At 44.7% G+C, this 25533-nt stretch overlaps 1 protein-coding gene and 1 long non-coding RNA gene across 2 annotated transcripts in view; one reads left to right on the top strand and one right to left on the bottom strand.

Annotated features, from left to right (window-relative positions):
- Positions 1-13460: 13460 nt before the first annotated feature.
- LOC141083173 (uncharacterized) lies at positions 13461-16513 on the bottom strand. The gene is made up of 3 exons (XR_012230665.1): positions 15750-16513; positions 15394-15608; positions 13461-14168 (listed from the first exon to the last, which is right to left on the bottom strand). It is a non-coding gene; the product is annotated as an uncharacterized lncRNA (long non-coding RNA).
- A 6274-nt stretch (positions 16514-22787) lies between these two features.
- Positions 22788-25533, top strand: part of APBB3 (amyloid beta precursor protein binding family B member 3) — a 180583-nt gene continuing 177837 nt past the window's right edge. Inside the window, exon 1 of the mRNA XM_073568085.1 lies at positions 22788-23098. Within this exon, the coding sequence (XP_073424186.1) occupies positions 23050-23098 (49 nt within the window). The 5' untranslated portion in view covers positions 22788-23049. The remainder of the gene's footprint in view (positions 23099-25533) is intronic.

Below are 25533 nucleotides of genomic sequence, written 5' to 3'. Positions count from 1 at the left end.
GACATCATATTAACATAAATACGTTTGTCAACGTTACTATGCGAGGGAAAATTAGAGAATTCAATTTGGTGGGTTAAAAAAAAAACAAAAAAACTATGCTTTTTCCTAACAAAGTCAAGGAAAAATAGAAAGGTACTGCGGAATAATGAAGAAAAAAAAAAAAAAAAAAAAAGACTAAAGCTGATAAAATAGTATACTCATCTTGTAAACTATACATCTGGCATTAGTAAGGGTAGGTTCACACGACCATTTTATTCACATACGGGAAAAACTAAGTTTTTTTTCCAGACGTGGAGAAGAAGGGGGGGGGGGGGGGAGCTTCTAAGGTTTCTCCATTCTGTCAGTCCGTGAAAATTACATCCGAGTTCGGTCCAATTTTTTTTACGGACCCATAGGTCATGTGCATTCGTTGCGTTTTTACCGTGCGGGATTTCTCACAAAGACCTGAAGGGAATCCTAATGTCAGCATAGCGAAAGAGTCCTGGACTCTCATGCACATGACGAATTCTTTCAGCATTTTTGCAGCGTTTTCATCTATTGACTTCAATGAAGTCAGTCCAAAACAGCTATAAAAAAAAGGTCTAAAAATAATCGCGGTAATTGCTGCTTTTTTTTGCAGCGGTTTTAGACAACAGAGAATGCTATAAAGATAACTAGTGATAGCTCCAGCGCTCCTTACTCGAGTTTGCCTAGGGGGTTCAGGTACGCACCGAGTGTCGCGAGTTCTTGTGCGACATGTAGCCTATTTGGTCTCTGTGTCAATATGAGAGTCAAATGTCTCCTGATTGTCCCTGGGGCACATTCAAATGTTAACTATTCTCCTGCATTGTCTACAGGTGTATTGAACATATTTTGGTTGTGTGGTTGTTATTTGATTTCGCACCTTGGTCGGCTCATGCGTTTGCACTGGCTCAGTTCTCCCTTTGTGAGGCTCCCATACTGCCACACCTTAGAGCACTATTTGCACACACCCAGTTTACTTTCTTTTGGTTTTATATATACATGGTATATCCGTTTACTATGCACTACACGACAATCCATTATGAGGTCTTCAGGTATATATGGATGGTATTTTGTTGTACGTTTTAGTTAACATTGACAATTATGTTTTTATATTGTGCCCTGGGTCGGTTTTTGCTTCCTACACAAGCCCCCATTTTCTCTTTTTCAATGGTTTGAATATGCATATCACTTTGAATTGATGTACCTATAAAGGATTTTTACATTATTCATTGGAGAAGAGAGTGACATTAGGCAGAAATCTAATTGCAAAAGTCAGAACGAGTCTCAATAGGATTTGCATGGACTACCTTGGACCGGGTGGGAACTTTTTCTTCAATAAACTGATGAACGAGGAAATGTTTGTTTTATTTCTCTGTGTATGTTCATTTCTGGGTTTCCATTCAATGAACCTGTTTTGATTTTTTTTTTTTTATAAAGTGTTGAACCAGGGACAGTGTGTTGGGGAGTGTTTATTTAAATTAAGTATTGTGGGGTTTTTTTCATTACTCGGTTAGTAATGGGGATATCTGATGGAGATTTCTCCATTACTAACACCAGGGCTTCGTGCCAGCTGTGTTTTTGGACAATTCACACCTGACATCAACCCCAAGCCTCATTACCCCAATTGCCACAGCACCAAGGAAATCAGGAAGAGCCAAGTCAAAGTGCCAGAATTGGCACATCTCATGTGATGCGCAATTCATGGGGTGGCTGTGGGCTTGTATTTTTAGGCTGGGAAGGGTCTAATAACAATGGATATTCCCAGCCTGATAATACCAGCACACAGCTGTCTGCTTTACCTTTGCAGGAACCAAAAATCTTGGGGACCCAATGTTTTTTTCATTTATTTATTCATAAGTAGCTATAACATATGCTTCATAGGGTGCAATTTTATTATGCCGGGGCTGGGTTGAGCAATTATATGTCTGTCATTGCTGCCCAAAAACGATAGGTGAAAAACGCAGGTTAAAGATGCAGAAATGGGGCATAAAAGTCTGCATGGATCCAAATTCTCAACATGTGGACATACCCTTAAACTTGCGGATTTTGATCAGACACCAACATCAAAATCAGACAAGTCTCCAACCAAGACGTTGGAGGAAAAGAAATTTGATATATGCATAGCCTCATAAAATAACATATGTACCAGTGCTACCTATGTAAACCATGGATAGCACTCGTCCAAGAAAACTGGTATTGTGCACAAGGCTTAATTGTTCTATGATGGCTCAGTGGTTAGCACTGTAGCCTTGCAGCAAAGAAGCCAATTCCTGGTTTCCTTCCACAATCCAAAGACATCTTCATAGAGAGTTTAGACGGTCATCACTGTCCCCATTGAGGCTCACAATCTCTGTAAAGTGCTGTGGAATATGATGGAGCTATATAAGCGAGTAAAATGAGGAAATAATAAACCTGATCAACTTGACAGCTCATTTTTACTGTACAATGAAAACTAAAAAAACATACCCCTCAAAATAATGGCAACGTTAGTTTGTTTTTTCAACATTTCAACTCACTTGGATTCTTCATTCCCATTTTCCACATAGTAAAATAAATGGTGTCATTAAAAACAATAACACGTCCTGCAAAAAAACAAGCCGTCATATGGATAGGTTGACTGAAAAAAAAATAAATAAAACACAATTCTTGTTGAGGTTAAAGCGATTTTCCAATTTAAAAAAAAAAACAAAAAAAAAACAAAAAAAAAAAAAAAAAAAAAAACACACAACAGTGCCCCGACAGCAGTTTGTTTTTAAAGACAAAACTGGGCTTTACTTGCCTTCCCTTGGTCCAGCATCGAATGTCTGCTACTGCTCCCAGCATATTACTGTTGGCAGCGCTGCAGTCAGTGAGCTCCGTGGTTCCAAGAGTCTCGGGCTGTGAACTCAGAGCTCCCTGACTGAGCAGACAATGGAAACAATAAACCTAAAGGGCCATAAACAGCCAGATAGACAAAGAAGGAAAGATATCTGACAGACACGTGTGTGTATTCTTATTATTAAATAGGCAAAAAAAAAAAGAAAATAATTCAAATGGGGGGGAGGGGGCACAGACATGACTGACATGGAAAGTTATATATAACAGATGCAAACATATGGAGAATGGCTGAGAATCCGAGAACACCCCAGACGAAGCCTTAGCGAAACCACAGTCAGGTGTGTTTCCATACAGATGGGTGTATATTCTTGCTCAATGGCTACCAGTGCATTACTTATACCCCATTCTATGACCCATTCCTGTCTATCACTTCGTCTGGCATGCATGCTTTCTTCCTTGTCTACACCCCGGGAGCAGTACCGGAGCCTGAGCACTGCACCGGGGGATTCTGAACCCCCTTTCATTCAGCCTCAGTCACTACATGACAGAGCCCACAGCTCAGAGCACGGGCTGGCCGCCATGCTGCTCCTTAGCAGCGAGTCACCCGGGCCACCCAGGGCTGTGCAGAGGATGCTTCATGTGAGGAGAGTGTCAGTCAGAGGGCCCCTGAGCCGGCTCCGGCTGCAGTAATGGCAGTTCTTCCTCACAAAGGCCAAACACTGAGACAAGCCCCAGGTAGACACAATGTCTCCGCACCGCCGCTCTTCCCGCACTCACCTTGTCATCCGCCATCTTGTCCGACCAGCGCAGGCGCACTTCAGTCATACTGCTGGCGGATCGATGTTCTCTGTGGTCTCCTGCACGTGGTACGATCCACTCCAATCCTCGGCGATCGTTTGCTTTTCCTGGGGATTGGAGACGCGTTGTGTTGTGCAGAGGGCGGGAGAACAGAAGAGACTGTGGGGAGTGGACCCGGTGTCTGTAGTAGTAGGGACTGTAGGAATCCGGTGTCTGTAGCAGGGACTGTAGGGACCCGGTGTCTGTAGCAGGGACTGTGGGGATCCGGTGTCTGTAGCAGGGACTGTAGGGATCCGGTGTCTGTAGCAGGGACTGTAGGGATCCGGTGTCTCTAGTAGTAGGGACTGTAGGGATCTGGTGTCTGTAGCAGGGACTGTAGGGACCCGGTGTCTGTAGCAGGGATGGTAGGGACCCGGTGTCTGTAGTAGTAGGGATCTGGTGTCTGTAGCATGGACTGGTGGGATCCGGTGTCTGTAGCAGGGACTGTGGGGATCCGGTGTCTGTAGCAGGGACTGTGGGGTTCCGGTGTCTGTAGCAGGGACTGTAGGGATCCGGTGTCTGTAGCAGGGACTGTAGGGATCTGGTGTCTGTAGCAGGGACTGTAGGGATCCGGTGTCTGTAGCAGGGACGGTAGGGACCCGGTGTCTGTAGTAGTAGGGACTGTAGGGATCCGGTGTCTGTAGCAGGGACTGTGGGGATCCGGTGTCTGTAGCAGGGACTGTAGGGATCTGGTGGCTGTAGCAGGGACTGTAGGGATCCGGTGTCTCTAGTAGTAGGGACTGTAGGGATCTGGTGTCTGTAGCAGGGACTGTAGGGACCCGGTGTCTGTAGCAGGGATGGTAGGGACCCGGTGTCTGTAGTAGTAGGGATCTGGTGTCTGTAGCATGGACTGGTGGGATCCGGTGTCTGTAGTAGGGACTGCTGGGATCCAGTGTCTGTAGTAGGGACTGCTGGGATCCAGTGTCTGTAGCAGGGACTGTGGGGATCCGGTGTCTGTAGCAGGGACTGTATGGATCTGGTGTCTGTAGCAGGGACAGCTGGGATCCAGTGTCTGTAGCAGGGAATGTAGGGACCCGGTGTCTGTAGCAGGGAATGTGGGGACCCAGTGTCTAGCAGGGACTGTAGGGATCTGGTGTCTGTAGCAGGGACTGTGTGGATCCGGTGTCTGTAGCAGGGACTGTAGGGATCTGGTGTCTGTAGCAGGGACTGTAGGGATCCGGTGTCTGTAGCAGGGACGGTAGGGACCCGGTGTCTCTAGTAGTAGGGACTGTAGGGATCTGGTGTCTGTAGCAGGGACTGTAGGGATCCGGTGTCTGTAGCAGGGACTGTAGGGATCCGGTGTCTGTAGCAGGGACTGTAGGGATCTGGTGCCTGTAGCAGGGAATGTAGGGACCCGGTGTCTGTAGCAGGGAATGTGGGGACCCAGTGTCTAGCAGGGACTGTAGGGATCTGGTGTCTGTAGCAGGGACTATGTGGATCCGGTGTCTGTAGCATGGACTGTGTGGATCCGGTGTCTGTAGCATGGACTGTGTGGATCCGGTGTCTGTAGCAGGGACTGTAGGGATCAGGTGCCTGTAGCAGGGACTGTAGGGATCCGGTGTCTGTAGCAGGGACTGTAGGGATCTGGTTTCTGTAGCAGGGACTGTGGTGACCTGTTGTCTGTAGTGGAGACCCGGTGTCTGTAGCAGGGACTGTAGGGATCCGGTGTCTGTAGCAGGGACTGTGTGGATCCGGTGTCTGTAGCAGGGACTGTAGGGATCCGGTGTCTGTAGCAGGGACTGTGTGGATCCGGTGTCTGTAGCAGGGACTGTAGGGATCTGGTGCCTGTAGCAGGGACTGTAAGGATACGGTGTCTGTAGCAGGGACTGTAGGGATTTGGTGTCTGTAGCAGGGACTGTAGGGACCCGGTGTCTGTAGCAGGGATGGTAGGGACCCGGTGTCTGTAGTAGTAGGGACTGTAGGGACTCGGTGTCTGTAGCAGGGACAGCTGGGATCCGGTGTCTGTAGCAGGGACTGTGGGGATCCGGTGTCTGTAGCAGGGACTGTAGGGACCCGGTGTCTGTAGCAGGGACTGTAGGGACTTGGTGTCTGTAGCAGGGACAGCTGGGATCCGGTGTCTGTAGCAGGGACTGTGGGGATCCGGTGTCTGTAGTAGGGACCCGGTGTCTGTAGCAGGGACTGTGGGGATCCGGTGTCTGTAGCAGGGACTGTAGGGACTCGGTGTCTGTAGCAGGGACTGTAGGGACTCGGTGTCTGTAGAAGCTACCCAAGAAGAAAAAGCAGTCAGAAATCCATAAAAACATAATTTTATTAAATAATGTAAAATATTATATAAGGACATACGGTGTGTGGTAGGGAAAACAGGAATAAAGAGCATAATGGTCAACAAAGGAGACCAGCCACACTGCAAGCATCGCTCCAAGAATAAGCTTGTTAAATTAAACAGAATAGCAAACGTCAGACAGGGAAAGAATGGCACATATTGTTATGGCAAGGAGTGTATTGAAACATCACCATGCAGCCAAAGGATGGTATCCTATAACATGGCACACTACCCTGCCCATCAACGACACATGACATCCATAACTGATGCTATGTAAAGCATCAGAAACAAGAGCAAAAGTAACTAGTTATACCTGGAAGCAGTGGTGGCAGTGGGGTCGGTCCAGTCCCCGACGCGCGTTTCGGAGCCAAGAGACTCCTTCCTCAGGGGGCGTTGGGACCCGGTGTCTGTAGCAGGGACTGTGGGGATCCGGTGTCTGTAGCAGGGACTGTAGGGACTCGGTGTCTGTAGCAGGGACTGTAGGGACTCGGTGTCTGTAGCAGGGACTGTAGGGACTCGGTGTCTGTAGCAGGGACTGTAGGGACTCGGTGTCTGTAGCAGGGACTGTAGGGACTCGGTGTCTGTAGCAGGGACTGTAGGGACTCGGTGTCTGTAGCAGGGACTGTAGGGACTCGGTGTCTGTAGCAGGGACTGTAGGGACTCGGTGTCTGTAGCAGGGACTGTAGGGATCCGGTGTCTGTAGCAGGGACTGTAGGGACTCGGTGTCTGTAGCAGGGACTGTGGGGACCTGGTGTCTGTAGCAGGGACTGTAGGGATCCGGTGTCTGTAGCAGGGACTGTAGGGACTCGGTGTCTGTAGCAGGGACTGTGGGGACCTGGTGTCTGTAGCAGGGACTGTAGGGATCCGGTGTCTGTAGCAGGGACTTTGGGGACCCGGTGTCTGTAGCAGGGACTGTGGGGATCCGGTGTCTGTAGCAGGGACTGTAGGGACTCGATGTCTGTAGCAGGGACTGTAGGGACTCGGTGTCTGTAGCAGGGACTGTAGGGACTCGGTGTCTGTAGCAGGGACTGTGGGGACCTGGTGTCTGTAGCATCATGACAAACTTTTAACTTAAATCTTGTATTTTGTTTACTTTGTGGGTATTTGATCAGTGCATATTGCTTTGGGGCACCTTATTTTATCTACTCTACAACATTCATTGGCAGATAGAGGTTTTGGTTTATTTTAACTTTATTGTGATCCTTTTTGAATGCATTCGTTGAATTTTTTCAATGTTTTTATTTTCGTTCTTTGGTTGATAACACTGGTCAACAGCATTTTTGGTGCCAAAGATATTTCATCGAATTTAGGGTATTTTTGGGGTGCTGATTCTGAATATGTCATCAGTTTTGCCAGATTGGCTCAAGTTTTTGAGATTTTTGGTATCTTATTTATAGCACTTGTTGGTAAATGCGACGCATCATCTCATTAATTTCTTTGGATTAGTACTTGAACTGAGCAGTTCTCAATATAGTTTTGTGTTAATTAGTGTTCTAAAAGTTTGTTCATAGCTTGATTTTTGCACTAACTTTATGTTGTTGTCTGTTTTCCAGTGAAAAGCATGAACTCATCATGAAGAAGTTGTCTTAACGATCCAGACTCATTCTGTTACATTTGTGGTGAATATACACTGCCAAAACATAGAAGAAACATAACACACTTCGTAAAAAAAGTGTATTTTGCCTATTTTGGGGTTATGCTTGGGGACCAAGACAAGTTTTGGGCACCACACATAGTGTGCAAAGCATGTATCGAATTATTACGAAAATGGAGCAAAGGACAAAGAAAAAGCTTCAAATTTGGTGTTCCAATGGTGTGGAGAGAGCCAAAAAATCATCATGATGACTGTTATTTATGGTAAACACAGGTACAGGCACATCTTCACAATGAGGGACAGGCCTTCTTGCAGATTCCATGTTACTCCCATTTTCGTTTCTTATGCTTATTGAATCCTTGCACTTGCACTGCACAGAAATAACAGTCATCATGATGATTTTTTGGCTCTCTCCACACCATTGGAACACCAAATTTGAAGCTTTTTCTTTGTCCTTTGCTCCATTTTCGTAATAATTCGATACATGCTTTGCACACTATGTGTGGTGCCCAAAACTTGTCTTGGTCCCCAAGCATAACCCCAAAATAGGCAAAATACACTTTTTTTACGAAGTGTGTTATGTTTCTTCTATGTTTTGGCAGTGTATATTCACCACAAATGTAACAGAATGAGTCTGGATCGTTAAGACAACTTCTTCATGATGAGTTCATGCTTTTCACTGGAAAACAGACAACAACATAAAGTTAGTGCAAAAATCAAGCTATGAACAAACTTTTAGAACACTAATTAACACAAAACTATATTGAGAACTGCTCAGTTCAAGTACTAATCCAAAGAAATTAATGAGATGATGCGTCGCATTTACCAACAAGTGCTATAAATAAGATACCAAAAATCTCAAAAACTTGAGCCAATCTGGCAAAACTGATGACATATTCAGAATCAGCACCCCAAAAATACCCCAAATTCATTAAAATATTTTGGACACCAGAAAAAAAAATTTTTTTCGTTGACCTGTGTAATAAACCTTACAACTATATATTTTTGGATAAATGACCATTTACATGCACCTTTTATTGCTGTTGTATTATATTTAACCCCTTCACCCTCAAGCCTGTTTTCACCTTCATGAGGAGGCTAAATTTTACAATTCTGCCCTTGTGGTAATAACTCTGGAACGCTTCAACGGATCCCGCTGATTCTGAGATTGTTTTTTGAATACATAATATACTTCACTACAGTGGTACATTTCTTCAATAGGACTTGCGTTTATGATTTTGGAATTTTTAAACTTTACATCTGCATAATTTTTTAATATATATTTTTTGTTAGGAAGTTATAAGAGTTAAAAGCTTATCATTGATTTCTCATTTTTTCAACAAAATTTACACCACCATTTTTCTAGGGCCCACATTGCATTTGAAGTAACTTTGAGGGGGTTTATAGGACAGAAAATACTGAAATGTGACATCATTCTAAAAACTGCATCCCTCAAGGTACTCAAAACCACATTTAAGAAGTTGATTAACCCCCTCACATAAATTTTTTTGGAATGTGGAAGGAAAAAACTTTTTTTTCACAAAAATGTTACTTTAGACCCAAACTTTTAAATTTTCACAAGGGTAACAAAAAAAATGGACCCCAAATTTGTTGTGTAAGTTCTGAGCACGCCGATACCCCATAGGTTTGCAACAACCAGTATTTGGGTGCATGGCAGGGCTCGGAAGGGAAGGATTGCCATTTGACTTTTTGAATGCAAAATTTTTTGGAAGAATTGGCAAACGCTATGTTGTGATTGGATACCCCCTGATGTGCCTAAACAGTGGAAACCCCCCCACAAGTGACACCATTTTGTAAACTAGAACTCTTAGGGTGCACACGCTGCGGATCCGCAGCGGTTTTGGCCCTGCGGATCCGGATTTTCAGTTTCTGCTGCGGTGTACGGTACCATTATAATCAATGGAAAACAAAAACCGCAGTGCACACGGTGCAGAATTTTCCGTGGTTTCAAAACCGCAGCATGTCACTTCTCTGTGCGGAATCTGCAGCGGTTTTACATCTACTCCATTGTCCAGGTGTCAAACCGCAGGCTAATCAGCAGATAAACTGCAGGCCTTTTGACCTGCGAATTTTGCAAAATCCGCACTGAAAATTCCGCAGCAGAATCCGCAGCATGTGCACACACCCTTAGGAAACTTAGCTAGACGTGGTTTGAGCACCTTAAACTCCCAGGTGCTTCTCAACAGTTTATAAAATTGAGCCGTGAAAATGAAAAAAAATCAAATTTTTCCCACAAAAATGTTTTTTAGCCCCAAGGTTTGTATTTTCATAAGGTTAACAGGAGAAATGGCACCATGCAATTTCTCCCGAGTACGCCTATATCCAATATGTGGAGGAAAACTACTGTTTTGGTGCACAGCAGGGCTTGGAGTGTCATTTGACTTTTTGAAAGCAAAATTTGCTGAAATAATAATCACTGGTCAACACAAAAAAATCATCAGCAAACACAATATGTCTGTTTTATGGAGTTTGATTTGCTGATTCCAAAAATATGCTTAGTTTTGCTTTATCACATCTTTATCACATAAAGTATTTGAGATAGAAGTATTTTTGTTATTATGTTATTTCGGCATTTTCAATGTATGTGGTTTTTCCTTTGTTATTCCCATTTCTTTGCTTGTCTTAATTGTGAATTTTCATACAAGGACATCAGTAAAGGTTTTAGTGAGTTTTATGGGAAGGAGTATTGACAGTGCAGTCAACCAATGACTGCTTCTTGGAAAGTCACATGTTATGGGGAGGCGCTAACTTATGAGGCGGTAAGATTTGAGTCAGAAAAGGATGGTGATGGCAGCAAGGACTGGGCAGGCCTCTACAGGGACCTGAGCCCTGCCACAGGGAGATAGAAAGGAAGGCAGCGGACCGCCGCCATTGTGAGAGGATTTTCACTGCATTTCTGGGAGTGCAAGTCGCCTCAGAGGGAAGAAAACCACTCAGCCACTGAGGTGTAACTGAGTGAGGGTCTCCACAGAGAGAGAACCTGAAAGCAGCCAATATCACACTGAGAACTGTCTGTCTTCCAATATTCATCTGTAAGGAATAGGCTGACCCGCTTACCTCACAACTGTACATAGTTATCTACCAGATTACCTCCAGTAACATCAGTTCTAAATACAAGCTGCCTCTGTCATCGCTGGGGAAATATCTACATATAGTTGATGGCTCATCGCATTTTTTTTTTTAGTTTGTCACCATCATTGAACTGAACTTATTCTACTGTTTGATCTGATTTAAAAGAGAAAAATTCCCCAGCAGTGTATCAATCATCCGAACAGATTCTGCTATGTGTGTGGTTCTTTTACACCAAAAGGCCAAGTACGTTCAATCACTCATGATGATATTATAAAGATGTACCAGATGTACTTTAAGTGTCCACTTGGTGATCAAGTTGGGCCCCTCATGTGATATGCTCAAGTTGTTCAAATGTTCTTCGTGACTGGTTGGATATGAGGAAAGTGTATATATGCCATTAGCTGTTCCCATGATATGGAGAGAACCCAAAAATCATAGTGATGACTTCTACTTTTGTTTTGTAAAACTGAAGGGCTTTTCTACAAAGAACAAACATAAGATTAATTACCTTGAACTTCAATCTGCGATTAGGCCTGTTCCACATGATGGGACCTTGCCAGTTCCGGTACCACCAATGTCTGGATTGGTTAAAAATGAAGTAGAATATGAAGACTATGGAGCTGAAGCTACTGGCGAAGACATGGAGACCATAAGTCAAGATGAGTATACCTGATGGAGCAGCCGAGCACCCAGAACGCTTTACTGAACATGAATTAAATGATCTCATCAGAGACGTTTCATTGTCAAAAGATAAAGTTGAATTTCTTGCATCTAGGTTGAAACAGAAGAATCTTCATGATGATGTCAAAGTGTGTTATTACCGAAACAGAAGTAACACTTTAACACAATTTTTCACAGTTGATGGACCAATGGTGTACTGTTGAGAATTCTCTTCTGGGTCAGGGCTCCCTCTGGTTGTTACTGTGGGTAGTGGAGCTGGCCAGATTGATAGAGGTCTGCCACCTGATGATGATAATGACTGGAGATCTGGGGTTACTGAGTGGAGTATTTAAGTCAGCAGGCTACCTTCAATCCCTGCTTGTGATTAGTTTTCCTTTGCATTCTGAGGTCTGATGTCTCCTGCCCTGATCCTGCATTTTTCAGTTAAGTTGTTTATTTGCTAATCCTTTGCATCTGTTCTGGTTTTGCCTCTTTCTGCTTGTTGTGAGGGTTCAGCGTGCTCCCTGCTGGGGGCTGTGCTGGACCCCGCTCCATATGTTACAGCTTGTGTCTTTTTGTTCAGTCCCCTGTTATATTAATCTCTTTTACTTTGCTGCCAGTTCATACCGGAATGCTGATGTAGTGGGGGCGAGGACGTGAGACCTCAGTGTTTTTTGGGACATCAGTCGTGTTGGATTTTTTTGGGTTTTTGCGTGATTGCGGACAGTGTCTTTCCTTTCCTATCCTATCTAGTCAGTTTGGGCCCCATCGTTTGCTCAGTCTATTTTCTAAATGACGAACATGAGGAAAAAAAATCCAAAATTCAAAAAAACACATCATTTGTAAGTTAACTCACCAAACCCTGACTAATGCACTGGCAGAATGCAGCAAAGCCCCAGTGATAAAGGCTGGGGCAGCACAGGTGCATTCCACTGATGAAGACAGCCAGTAACCCATCAAGGTCTGGCTGTCTAGTGGAAAAAATGCACACTAATAAGGCTTGCATAAGACATAAGTCACTGATAAGTGTGATGCATAGTGTCTGAGCGGCCTATTAATGACGCCCATAGTATTAGAAGGCGGGCCGTTCACCACTGTATACACTGTATTAGTTACTTGTGCTGCACCAGCCTTTATCACTGGGGCTTTGCTGCCAGTGCATTAGTCAGGGTTTGGTGAGTTACCTTACAAATGATGTTTTTTTGAATTTTTTTCCTCATGTTCGCCATTTAGATTTAGTGTTAGGGACTCACAATATCTGGGGACCCTTGACGGTGGGTTGTGAGCTTATCTGCTTTGGCCAAAATAGTAACTAATACCCATATCTATTTCTTTTTGCACTTTTTATCATTTTTGCAGGATGCAGCTAGAGCCTTTCATGTTGGCTTGGTTTTTCTGTGTGATGCATGTATACAGTGCTGAGCAGCCCACCTTCTAATACTATGGGCGTCATTAATAGGCCATTCAGACACTATGCATCACACTTATCAGTGTGACTTATGTCTTATGCAAGCCTTATTAGTGTGCATTTTCCACTAGGCAGCCAGACCTTGATGGGTTACTGACTGTCTTCATCAGTGGAATGCACCTGTGCTGCCCCAGCCTTTATCACTGGGGCTTTGCTGCATCCTACCAGTGCATTAGTCAGGGTTTGGTGAGTTACCTTACAAATGATGTGTTTTTTCAGTCTATTTTCTGCCTGCGTTTGTGTTTCATCTTGTCTCACCGACAATATATGTTTGGGGGCTAACTATTTCTTTGGGGTTCTACTCCGGGGCAGTTTAGATTTCACCTTTCTTGCTTTGGGCCTGGTTAGTTCTCCGGCTGTGTCGAGGCGTCTAGGGCATCCTAGGTAAGCTCCACGGCTGCTGTTGGGATTGGTGGTCTACAATCCGCTGTTACCAACCTTTCTGGTTTCCTGGTGTCCTAGCCTATTCATGCCATCCTCCTCGGTGACCTGTTCATAACAGTGTACTGTAACAATGTGAATGGCCTCTATGAAGAACTAAATCAAGAGTATTTTGTTGCAGATTGGCGATTGATTATTGACTCATCCCAGAGAAGTTGAAAATGGAAAAAACAACAGAAGATAAGACTGTGAATATAAAGAAGAACCTGGCACTCAACTTAAATTTCAAATAGAAAATGATTTTTTATTTCATCCCAGATGATACGTTAAACGTTTAGATCCTAAACATGGATCTTCATCAGTAACTAGAAAAATATACAATGACACAGTACGTGTGAAATCATAACAAAAATCAGGATATGAAAAAATAGTAAATATTATACAAACAGAAGTATATACAAAAATAAAAAAAATTCATTGCTGAAAGATAATATACAGTATGTGAAATAGTAGGTGACAAGGTTGGTAGTTTTTTGTGTAGTTGACTTGTTTGTTTGTAGTTTTTCAATAAAGGTCTATTTATTCATATCTGAGATAATGTTGTTGTAAAGCTCCTTGGAAGTAAACTTGATTTTTTTACCTTACTCTTGTATATACTTTAATACAATTCTGACAAAGAAAAATGGTCAAAATAAATAAAAAGTGCTTTCAGATTTCAAATAATCCAAAGAAAACAAGTTCATAATCATTTAGAAACAACAATACTAATGTTTTAACTCAGGAAGAGTTCTGAAATCAATATTTTGTGGAATAACCATGATTTTTTAAAACAGCTTTCATGCATCTTGGCATGCTTTCCACCAGTCTTTCACACTGCTTCTGGCGCAAAGATTTAAGCAGTTCTTTGATGGCTTGTGACTATCCATCATCCTCTTGATTACATTCCAGAGGTTTTCAATGGGGTTCAGGTCTGGAGAATGGGCTGACCATGACAGGGTTTTGATGTGGTGGGCTCTTAATTTTTGCCAGAACTGTATAACAAAATATTGAGATGAACTTTTGTTAATGACCAAATACTTATTTTCCACCATAATTTGCAAAATAAATCTTGCCAAATCAGACAAGGTAATTTGTTTTCTCATTTTGACTTTCGTAGTTGTGGTCTACCTATGATGTCAATTACAGGCCTCTCTCATCTTTTTAAGTGGGAGAACTTGCACAATTGGTGGCTGACTAAATACATTTTTCCCCACTGTATGTGGTTGAAAACTACTTTTGAGACCCAGTGCAAAAGTGCAAAGCTCAGAAGGGAAGAAGCACCATATTGGAGTTCACATTTTGGCATAGTCCCTGAGGTGTCAGAAAAGCAGAACCCTCCCATAATAGACCCCATTTTACAAACTACACCTCTCAATAAATTAATCTAGCGGTGCAGTGACCACATTGACACCACAGGTATGTCACAGAATTTTATACCATTGGGCAGTGAAAAAAAAATGGTACGTACATTTTTATCGCCAAAAGTTTAGCCCCAGATTTTATATTTTGACACTAGGAATTTGATAAAAATGGCACCAAAATTTGTCCCACAATTTCTGCTGAATGTAGAATTACCCTATATATGGCTGTACAGTACGGCTTAGGCAAGACTCGGGAGGGACAGAGCGCTATTTGCCTCCTGGAGCACAGATTTTCCTAGAATAGTTTATGGATTTCATATACAACCCCTAAGTGCTATGAAAGCAGAATCCCTCTTTCAAGTGACCCAGTTTTGGAAATGATACCCCTTTGGGAATTTATCTACAGGTGTGGTGACAATTTTGACTCCATGAGTGTTTTCCAGAAACAAGCAGCAGTGGATGTTGCTTAGTGAAAATTGCAAACTTCCATTGTAGTGACCAGAACGTTGTAGTGCCCGTACATTGTGCCCAGCTCATAAACCTGTAAATTAAGCGGGCTCTCATCGCTACAGAAATGCCAAAGATATGGATGCTAACTGTGGTTTAGGCACACTTTGGGACTCGGGATTTGGGAGGGCAGAAATACTGAATTATTTTTGGGAGGGTGAGGAGCCATTTTGCTTTTCCAGAGCCTTTTGTACTAGAAGTAACATGGAAGTCTATTATATTTCCGTTAACAGATTATGGACCTGAATGTGGACTTGCTTTTTTTGTGTGGATTGAGTTGAAACTTTTATTGGGAACATTTTACACATTTGGGATCACATTTAACCGGCGCTCTACACTAAGCACTTACTTTGAGTGATGTGATTCAGAAGAAACCCCCAAAAAGCCACTCACTATAAAGAGGACAACAAAGCCAGCTGAAACGCCTGCTAGCGCCGGGGGACTCGGTCCGGGCCTTAGTCAGTTCTTCAGGGGTTTTGTCACGGCAGCGGTGGCCCTTGGTGTCCAATTAAATAAACGTGGGGAAGTTAGTTGAAATAAAGTCGAGACGCCACCCCTGGTAATCTGCAATAAGGAGTAAGGGTAGAGTTATGCCTCAGGGCAATTATAGTGTTAAAGATGTTGGAAATGGTTGCAGTGCAGGGCAGATAATGCAGTAAATAATCTGAGGACACAGCGGAGTGCAGTTTTCACACTTTTACTCACAGTTCTTCCAGTTACAATCCCCAGCCGGGGTGCTGTGTCCTCTGGGTTGATGGTCCAGCCAGCTCTCAGGTAGTTTTGGGTCCACTGTACCAGAACCCCCTTCCTATTCTTTCCTGGCCGTCTCTCTGCGCTGGCTCCCACCTCTTCTGCCCTGCGCCTTCATACACAGTGTCCCAAGCTAGCAGCCTCGGATCCTGTCGGGCGATGTTCTTTTAGTCCCTTTGATCCTATCTGGCTGTCTTTTCAGTGAATGTGTATGGAGTTGGCTGTAGCACATACAGTCACCACAGCTTCCGGTTTCCTAGCTGAGTCCTCAGTTTCTCCACTAGTCTGGGGCCGGTCCCCTACTGCGACCTGGTCCCTCCACTGGACTACAGTCGACGTGTATTCAGGTGCCACAGGTGGATTCTTCACTTTCCGTGGCCCTAGGACCCCTTCTTTCTCTTCTCACTCTTCTATAGTCTAGGGACGAGCTCCTCACTCCTCCAGTCCCTTCCAAAAACTGTCTTCTCCTGACTCCTCCTCCAACTGACTCCTGTTGCCATGACAACTCTCCACTCCCAACTGTCAGCTTTCTCTCCAGCTGTCCTACCCTTATCTACTTCCTCCACCCACACCCTCTACCTTGTTCCTCCCTGGCCTAAAGAGGTCTAGTGTTGGGTGCTAGTGTGTGCGTCCTGGGTAGTGCCCCCTCTTTACCCGAGAGCGAAGTACCACACCTCTGGCTGAAGTGCAGTACCTCTGTGGTGACTGGACCCTCAGAGGCACCCCATTAACACTAGTAAAGACCAACACCTACTCCAAAAGACATGAAGATGAGAACAAAGGAGTAACTGGTGATAATTGAGTAAAAATCAATATAAACTTAATTTAAATATCAAAGATAAAAGGAAAAAATCTGTACAATACAGTAACAAAGCACCAAGATCGTGCAGATGTGCCAGGGTCACCCATTAAGAGTAAAAGAGTCAGAGGTTAAATACATACACTCAGATGGAAGCCATCCCAAATAAATGACAGAAACATCTAGCAAACAGTAATACAATATGAGGTAGTAACGAGGGGCAGAGCTTATCAACAGAATGGGCCAATGTAGTGGTGACCACGGACCAGATGTCAGACCCCGACACGTGTTTTTGCAGGCACACAATGCCGCTTTGTCAAGGGGATGCATACCGGTATTACACAATGACCTTCAAATATTCCCGGTGATTAGTCACATGGTCTTAATCGACCAATTGAAAGGGCACACTCAGCGAATTCACGTTGCACCCGGCGGGTCCTGCAACCGCTGTACAGGACGTCATTAGTGATGAGCGAGTATACTCGTTACTCGAATCTCACTGAGCATGCTCAGGTGGTCTCCGAGTATTTTGGTGTGCTCGGAGATTTCAGCTGCATGATATGCGACTGCTAGACAGCTTGAATACATGTGTGGAATGCCTGTTTGTTAGGGAATTCCCACATGTATTCAGCCTGTCTACAAGTCGCAAATCATGCAGCTGAGACAATGAAAACTAAATCTCCGAGCGCGCCAAAATACTCGGAGATCACCCGAGTATGCTCGGGGAGACCAGAGCAACAATGCTACTCGTCCATCACCGGAAGTAATTAATTACAGTGCAGGGAGAGGGTAAGTCCCTGGGCGTGCACCAGAGACAAAGATATCCGGCCGCATGCAGAACGCGGTTAGTAGCAGTGTACGAGCGCATTGCCAAATCGTCCCCAAAGAATGATAATACACTCCAGAAGGTAAATAGAGTTATACAGGCAATGCTATAACAACACAAACCATGGAGCACAGTTGGACAATGATGAGATGCAAATGTAAACCAAGAGTGTGGCGCCCCCAGGAGTATGGTCGCCACAGTGGCATTGCCTTCCTCCAGGGAGGGTGATGTCAGGCTTGGAAGCAATGAAGGGTCTCTCAAGCAGTTAACCATAACATGTAACACAGTTCCCACTCCGGGCCAGCAGAGGGAGCTCTGAACCAGAATTGGGGGAGGAGTGCTCTCTGAGGGCCAGGAAGGGAAATTAGGGAGTTCTGTGAGGAGGTTGAAGTGTGTAGACGTGGAGAGAGAAGCTGGGGGACTGAGCAGAGTTGAGAGCTCGTTCCCAGCTGGAGCGCATGATCTGGAGCCTGGTCTCCACGGTTGTATGGATACTGAAGGTCCTGCAACAGAAACCAGAGGAATAGGAAACTGTAAATGCTCTATTCTCACCTAAGACTCGGAGGCACAACAGCAACGGGTGAGCCAAGAGAAGAGATAGAAGGCTACAGCTGTCTGCCATACGAGGTAGATCTGAGAGGAAACAAGAAGGAGGAACTTCAGTGTAACACAGTACTGGATGTACCTCAAGTAAGCGCTAGGAAGGAGACTACACAACCTACCTGCATAGAGTGATTCCTGAGTTGCTTACAGGCTAATCGGCTCCTGTGCCATCTGTAATCTGGACCCTGGACTGCACTTACAAACTAAAGGTAAAGAAACTACATTCCGCTGTTTCCTTGCCTTCTTTCTGCAACTTCTCAAGCACTGCTACATCTCTGTGCCAGACACTGCACCCTCCTCCCCAACACCGATCTACTCTGCCCTGGGACTACAGCCCTGCATGTGGAGGGCTACACCATCATTGCTGCACCACACCATCTGTCCCAGAGGATCTGTCTGCAGCGTTGGCTTAACATCTTCATTGCCGAATACCACAGGTGGCGTTACGAATCACTCATAAACTTTACTCCACCACTCTACCCCTTTTACATGGGCGCCCAGGGCCATGGACCGGGTCACCGCTGCTGTGACATTCCCCTCTGAGAGACCGGCCCGGTACCGAGTACCCCACAACCCTGGGAGGGAAACCCAAAGAGCATAAATGCAAAAGAACATATACCATATAACAGCAAATAATATACATATCCCGAGGTACAACAGCATATAGCAATGATGTAATGGCCCACATATGCAGTCATAGTTGCTTCACAGCTGTAGCACACTGAATCAAACTGCTGCTGGGGAAAATGTTTAAATTGACAGGCGAGAAGAAGGTCATGGTGCATACCAGAGATGCAAATGATACGAATAACAAAAAACATGTAAAAGACATGAAATAAATTAAAAACAAAAAACATCTGGAAGGTTTAAGATGGTCATTCGGAACCATGGAGGAATTAAGAAGGTAATAGAATCGTTATAAAAAGGAAGCAAAACTCAAGGATTCATTCAAACCCTTAGGTGCCATAGTATCCAGGGTAACTATCCACCTGGTCTCCATCTGGGCAAGTAGCTTCTTGTTGTTGCCACCTCTGATACCCACCTGAAGGGAATCTATCCCCCTAACGTTAAGTGATTTATTGTCACAACCATGATGGAGCTTAAAGAGACTGGGATCGTTTTTAAATCAGAGGGGTCAGATACTGTCTTGGCCGCGCCAATGTCCCACACATGCTCATGTACCCGCACCATGAGCTCCCTAGTGGTAAGGCCGACGTATATCCTGGAGCAGCCACATGTGGCATAATAAATGACATTGGTGCTACCACAGGATATACGCTGGCGAATGTCAAAGTGCCTGGAGCCATCAGAGGAAACAAAGGTGAGCAGCACAGGACATTGGCGCAGGTGTAAGGGGTGTGCAGGTGGCTGATTTCGCCCCTGCACCTCGATGCATATCTGCTGGATCAAACCGGGTACGCGGTGGATGTTTTACTAATATGCTTATGTGTATATGTTATTTATAGCATACATTTACATGTGATGTAATGATTATATACCTGTAATGTGTTAGTGAATAAGGTAGGGACAGTTAACAACATCGTTAGGCCTAATGTTCGGCATAGTCTGAGGTTATGTGAAGTATAGTGCAGTCTGGGCACTATAGAGGCTGGGATGTAGATTTAAATGTAGGATAAGATAATTAACTGGGCTTAGCCAGAGTAGTAATAGTTAAATGTTTAACCCATTAGGAAGCTAGCTAGTGGGAGGAGCTAGTTCTGAGGTAACTGGATTGTTCTAGAAAGAGTTGTGAAGAGTTGTGAGGTAAAGAGTGAAGGAAACAGAAGCAGTGCCAGAGAGGGAGACACAGGGAAGTGAAGGCTCGGATTACAGAAAAGATGGAAACTGTCGACAGGAAACAAGTGGGACTGGGCAGCCTGAGGATACAAATGGCAAGGCTTTTGGGTAACTTCCGAAACGTTTCTGAATGGAAGAGGGACAGAGGGAGCCCCTGGAAGGAGAGAGAGAAAATGCGCAATCCAAAATAGCGGACCGTCGCTCTGAAGAAAACGTTTCAGAGTCCGTCTGGTCTGCCCGGGACCCGCTAAAATTCTGACTGATCCGGCAAAAAACGGGTGAGACGGACGACCGTCAGTCAAAATCCTCCGCTAATGTAAGTCTATGGGGGAAAAAAACGGATCCGCCAAAAAAGGGGCGGATCCGTTTTTTCTAAAAGTGACAGATTTTGACTGACGTCAAAAAACGGAAAGGTGAAACAGGCCTTAGATTTGTCTTGGCTCGATCAGGTTAAGTGGTTAAAGGCAAGGCAGGCGCTGAGATGTGATAAATGAAATGGCTAGCACTAAGCCAGTATGTGGTAGTCAATTTCAAAGCTGTAAGCCAAGCACTGACAGAACTGGGTCGCCCTCCCAGGGCTGTGGGGTACTCGGTACCGGGCCCGATGAGCTTCAATGGGAGATGTCACTGCAGCCGGGACCCGGCCTGTGGCCCTGGGCGCCCATTGTAAAAGGGAAATGTTCAGTGTGCTTATGATGAGTGATTCGTGACGCCACCTGTGGTGTTCGGCAATAGAGATGTAAGCCGACGCTGTAGACAGATCCTCTGGGACAGATGGTGTGGTGCAGCAGTGATGTCATAGCCCTCCACAGGCAGGGCTGTAGTCCCAGGGCAGTGTAGGTGAAGTGACACTTAGATGGTGTAGTGTCAGGTGCAAGGGATGTAGCAGTGCTGGGCAGGTTGGCGCAGGAGTAAGTGGAGGACACCAGGGCATGTAGTTCCAAAGCTTTACTCACAGTCTGTTGCAGGTACAGGTGCCCGCATCCGTGCCGTGTCCTCCGGGTCAGGAGCTCAGCCAACTTCCAGGCAAGATGAAGTACTCCTTTCCAACACTCCGCCAACATATGTGCCTTTTCTGAACGTCTCCTCTTATAGCGCCTTTGAATGAAGTACTCCTAGTACTGAGTTACACTGGAGTTCCTCCTGTCAGATGTTCCTATGAACTCTACTTGTACGGCAGACAGCTGTAGCCTGCTTCGGGGACTCCTTGCTACTAAGTCCCGGCTCACTAATATGTTGCTGTTGTGTCCCCAAGTCTTGAGTGGGAATAAAGTGGTCACTATTTCTATTCCTCCGGTGTCTGCTGCAGGACCATTAGTATCCGTACAACCTCGGGGACCGGACCCCGGCCTTGCGCTTAGAACTTGAAAAGGGTTCTCCTCTAACCCTGATCCTTGTTCTCTTATTCTCCTCAGGTTCCGTGCTAATCCTTCTTCCCAATGGAGAATCAAGCTTCCTTTCTCTGTCTCTTTCCTGTGCCAGCAGACCCAGATCACTGTGGTCTGCTGCAGCACTTCCTTCTTCCATCCCTCTCCCGGGGATCTTCTCTGTCTCACACTCTGTCCTTCTACATCCTCACTCACTGACTGAATGAAAGACTGACTGACTGACTCAACTCTTCCCGATCTTTTATGTGAACTAAACTCCACCCACCTCCCAGCACGTTTCGTGTTCCAAGCAGGGAGCCACCAAGGGGTGCTATGCTACACTCCAAGCAGGGAGCCGCCGAAGGTGCTTTGCTATACTACTTTGTGGTGTGGGGTGCAAGTGTTGGATTGTGGTCAGGTGTCTCCACCTTACCTGGATGGTGGGGTACCACACCTCAGGAGGAGTTACAGTACCTCTGTGGCGACTGAACCCTCAGGGGCACCACAGAACCCCAGTGGATTCTGTATCGTATATCAAGAGGATTTCTTAATGCTGGAATAAATTATCTAAAGGCTGTGCTGACATTTTGCGCCATTTTTGCCCAGCTCTGACAAAGTGGCCGCAGCTGGCATCAGGGCTCGCCAATCTCATGGCAAGTAGCAGCGTTCACTATGCCACAAATCTTATATCAGCAGGGACTGGCGCACAGAGGCGTACAACACTTGTCTGGTAATCATCTGACTCATGAACAGGCGTATATGCCTCCTCGTCAATCAGGAGTGACTGACTCCAGTACGCCTCTTCATCAAGACTGGCATGATCAACGCCCATCTTGGTGAAAAGAGCCCTAAATGTGTGATCAAACAATGCTATTATGAGATAAATATGTATAATTTATTTATTACTAACATAGGCAGCACATCGTCGGGGGCTCTGGATCCTGAGACTTGACCATCAATTGCTCAAAAAGCACCAGAGGGGCTATTGGTAAGATCAGTCAGACCCGAACCCCCCACCGATTTGCAGCACATGTTAGGTAGTGCTATTAAAGGAAAAAAAATATTTGAAAAAGGTATTAAAAACATTCATAAATAAATACATTTTTAAGTAATTATTTTGGTGACCCAACAACCACTTGTACAAAATCATTAACACTTTCTGGTCCTTATAGGGTTCTGAATACCTATATTTCAAGCATACATGGTAAGGTCACACTGGAGCAAACAGACTGGTGCAATATTCTCCTACAGTCATCATTGTTCCTCTCTCCTAGACTGTTGCAGTCATTCCATCAGCCAACTCCAGCTTTTCGCGTGAGCCGCCTCGCTCGCCCTGGGGATCCTGCAGGTGACACTTCAGACTTCTAAATATAGAAGGTTTCCCATGGAATGACGTCCCTATTTCCTACACAGGGGAGGGGGTTCATTAATAAGGTCTGTATGACTTATTCTATAAGATATAGTATGGAGCGGCTAATGAGGTGCCTGTAAATATTTGATGATTTCCCCTCTTACAAGAGAGCACGCAGCTTGAGTGTTATACGGTGAAGCATTGTGTCCTACAGCACTGGAGCATCATTCATCAGCACTGAACTGCTCCACCTCCAATGCAACATCCACTAAGAGCTGCCTCCTGCCTCTCCTCCCAGCCTTCCCATTGCTTTCCTGCTTCGCCTCTGCCCAGTGCACTGCCTGGAATAATACACACAAATGGGTGCTGACTTTTCGCCTCTCTTCGCAGGCTGATCGCGCACACACATGACATCTCACTTTCAGGCTTGAACATCAACATCCCAATCATTGGGATACTGTGGAGGTCACACGCCCTCAGCCCGTTGTGTCCGAACCCTTGGATCGGGAAAGATGTTGGGGAAGGATTACATGCTCGCTATCATTATTGTAAATTATGACGGTAAGTCGTGTAATGTTTTACGGGTGGAATTCTTACATAAGAGCTAAGTGCCTGGCGAGGGTTCTGTATCTATGCAGGCTTTCATGATGGCTTCCTGGACCATCAGGTGAGCTGTAAGTGGCCATACAACATGCACAGGACTTGCTATACTGTACTGTTATGGTACCTGCTATATGGTAGGCGTATTGTTCTGTACTTTTATGGTACCTGCTATATGGTAGGCGTATTGTTCTGTACTGTTATGGTACCTGCTGTATGGTAGGCGTATTGTTCTGTACTGTTATGGTTCCTGCTATATGGTAGCCGTATTCTGTACTGTTATGGTACCTGCTATATGGTAGCCGTATTGTTCTGTACTGTTATGGTATCTGCTATATGGTAGGCGTATTGTTCTGTACTGTTATGGTACCTGCTATATGGTAGGCGTATTGTTCTGTACTGTTATGGTACCTGCTATATGGTAGGCGTATTGTTCTGTACTGTTATGGTTCCTGCTATATGGTAGCCGTATTCTTTACTGTTATGGTACCTGCTATATGGTAGGCGTATTGTTCTGCACTGTTATGGTACCTGCTATATGGTAGCCGTATTCTGTACTGTTATGGTACCTGCTATATGGTAGCCGTATTGTTCTGTACTGTTATGGTACCTGCTATATGGTAGGCGTATTGTTCTGTACTGCTATGTTACCTGCTATATGGTAGGCGTATTGTTCTGTACTGTTATGGTTCCTGCTATATGGTAGCCGTATTCTGTACTGTTATGATACCTGCTATATGGTAGCCGTATTGTTCTGTACTGTTATGGTACCTGCTATATGGTAGGCGTATTCTTCTGTACTGTTATGGTACCTGCTATATGGTAGGCTTATTATTCTGTACTGTTATGCTTCCTGCTATATGGTAGCCTTATTCTGTACTGTTATGATACCTGCTATATGGTAGCCGTATTGTTCTGTACTGTTATGGTACCTGCTATATGGTAGGCGTATTGTTCTGTACTGTTATGGTACCTGCTATATGGTAGGCGTATTGTTCTGTACTGTTATGGTACCTGCTATATGGTAGGCGTATTGTTCTGTACTGTTATGGTACCTGCTATATGGTAGGCGTATTGTTCTGTACTGTTATGGTACCTGCTATATGGTAGCCATATTGTTCTGTACTGTTATGGTACCTGCTATATGGTAGGCGTATTGTTCTGTACTGTTGTGGTACTTGGTTCCAGTATTGTCACATACTTTTTTCACTCTTCATGTTGTAGCACAGGTTCTACCAAATATTTACTAGTTGTCATCCATTTCTCCATTCAGCCTGTGACATTGTTTAACCAAAGCTATGGTGAAGTTTACAAAGTATCTTTACATTGAGTCTTTATCATCACTTTCATTGAGTGATGATTGCCTCCATTCCACCCCCCCAAGAAAAAAAAAAGATGCAGCCCTAGGAAATCAATGGGAAACACTTGCCAGAAAGGGAAAACTTGAGAAAAGCGCAGAATAAAAGATGGTTTGTGAGATAATATGGAAATGAATGAGTCGTAGTTCTGTAATATAGCTCCACTAAATAGCCTCCTGCCATATAGGACAGTACCATCTGCAGAATACAGGTGGCAGTGACCGGGACTTTCAGCATGGCAGCAACCTGTTGTGACTGTTCAGTCTTTATAGCTACAAGCTGAGTGTAGTCATGGCCACTGCACTCTGTAAACCTACTCTTATGATTTCAAGGGACGATTTATTATTCTGGAATCATCCGCAATTTCTCATGGACTCCCCTTCTTGGAGCATGATTGCTAATTCAACAATTGAGTACATAAAATCCATTACTTCTGTGAAACCTGTGGAGGTGTACTGCAAGAGAGGTAGGAGAGGAGGAGTCCTGGCACGCCTTCGGAGGAGAGGGTTCAGAACAGCTCTTCCTTCACTCCACTTGGCTAATGTCCGTTCCTTATCTAACAAAATGGAGGAACTGAACTTACTTTGTAACATGAGATCTGATATGGCCAATTCAGCTGCTCTTTGTTTTACTGAGACCTGGTTGAATGACACCATCCCTGATTGTAGTCTGGATCTACCTGGTTTTGTTATCTACAGAGCTGACCGTGATTGTGTAGCTTCAGGTAAACAAAGGGGGGGTGGGGTATGTCTCTACATCAACACTAGCTGGTGCTGTGATGTTAACATACTGGGAAAAGGTTGCTCTCCAGATCTAGAGTACCTTGCACTCAATTGTAGACCATTTTACGCTCCAAGAGAGTTTTCATCTATGGTTCTGGTTGCAGTATATATTCCCCCTCAAGCATCTGTTAAAGCTGCTATTGGTGAATTAGCTTGCAAAATATCAGATTGGGAGAAAGGATCTCCTGAAGCATTTGTGATCGTAATGGGGGACTTTAACAAAGGAAAACTCAACCTGGATCTCCCCAAATTTACT

The sequence above is a fragment of the Dendrobates tinctorius genome, unplaced genomic scaffold, assembly GCF_039654945.1.
Source record: "Dendrobates tinctorius isolate UK_male_01 unplaced genomic scaffold, ASM3965494v1 ptg000020l, whole genome shotgun sequence".
NCBI lineage: Eukaryota > Metazoa > Chordata > Amphibia > Anura > Dendrobatidae > Dendrobates > Dendrobates tinctorius.
This window is presented reverse-complemented; position numbering and strand designations above follow the sequence as displayed.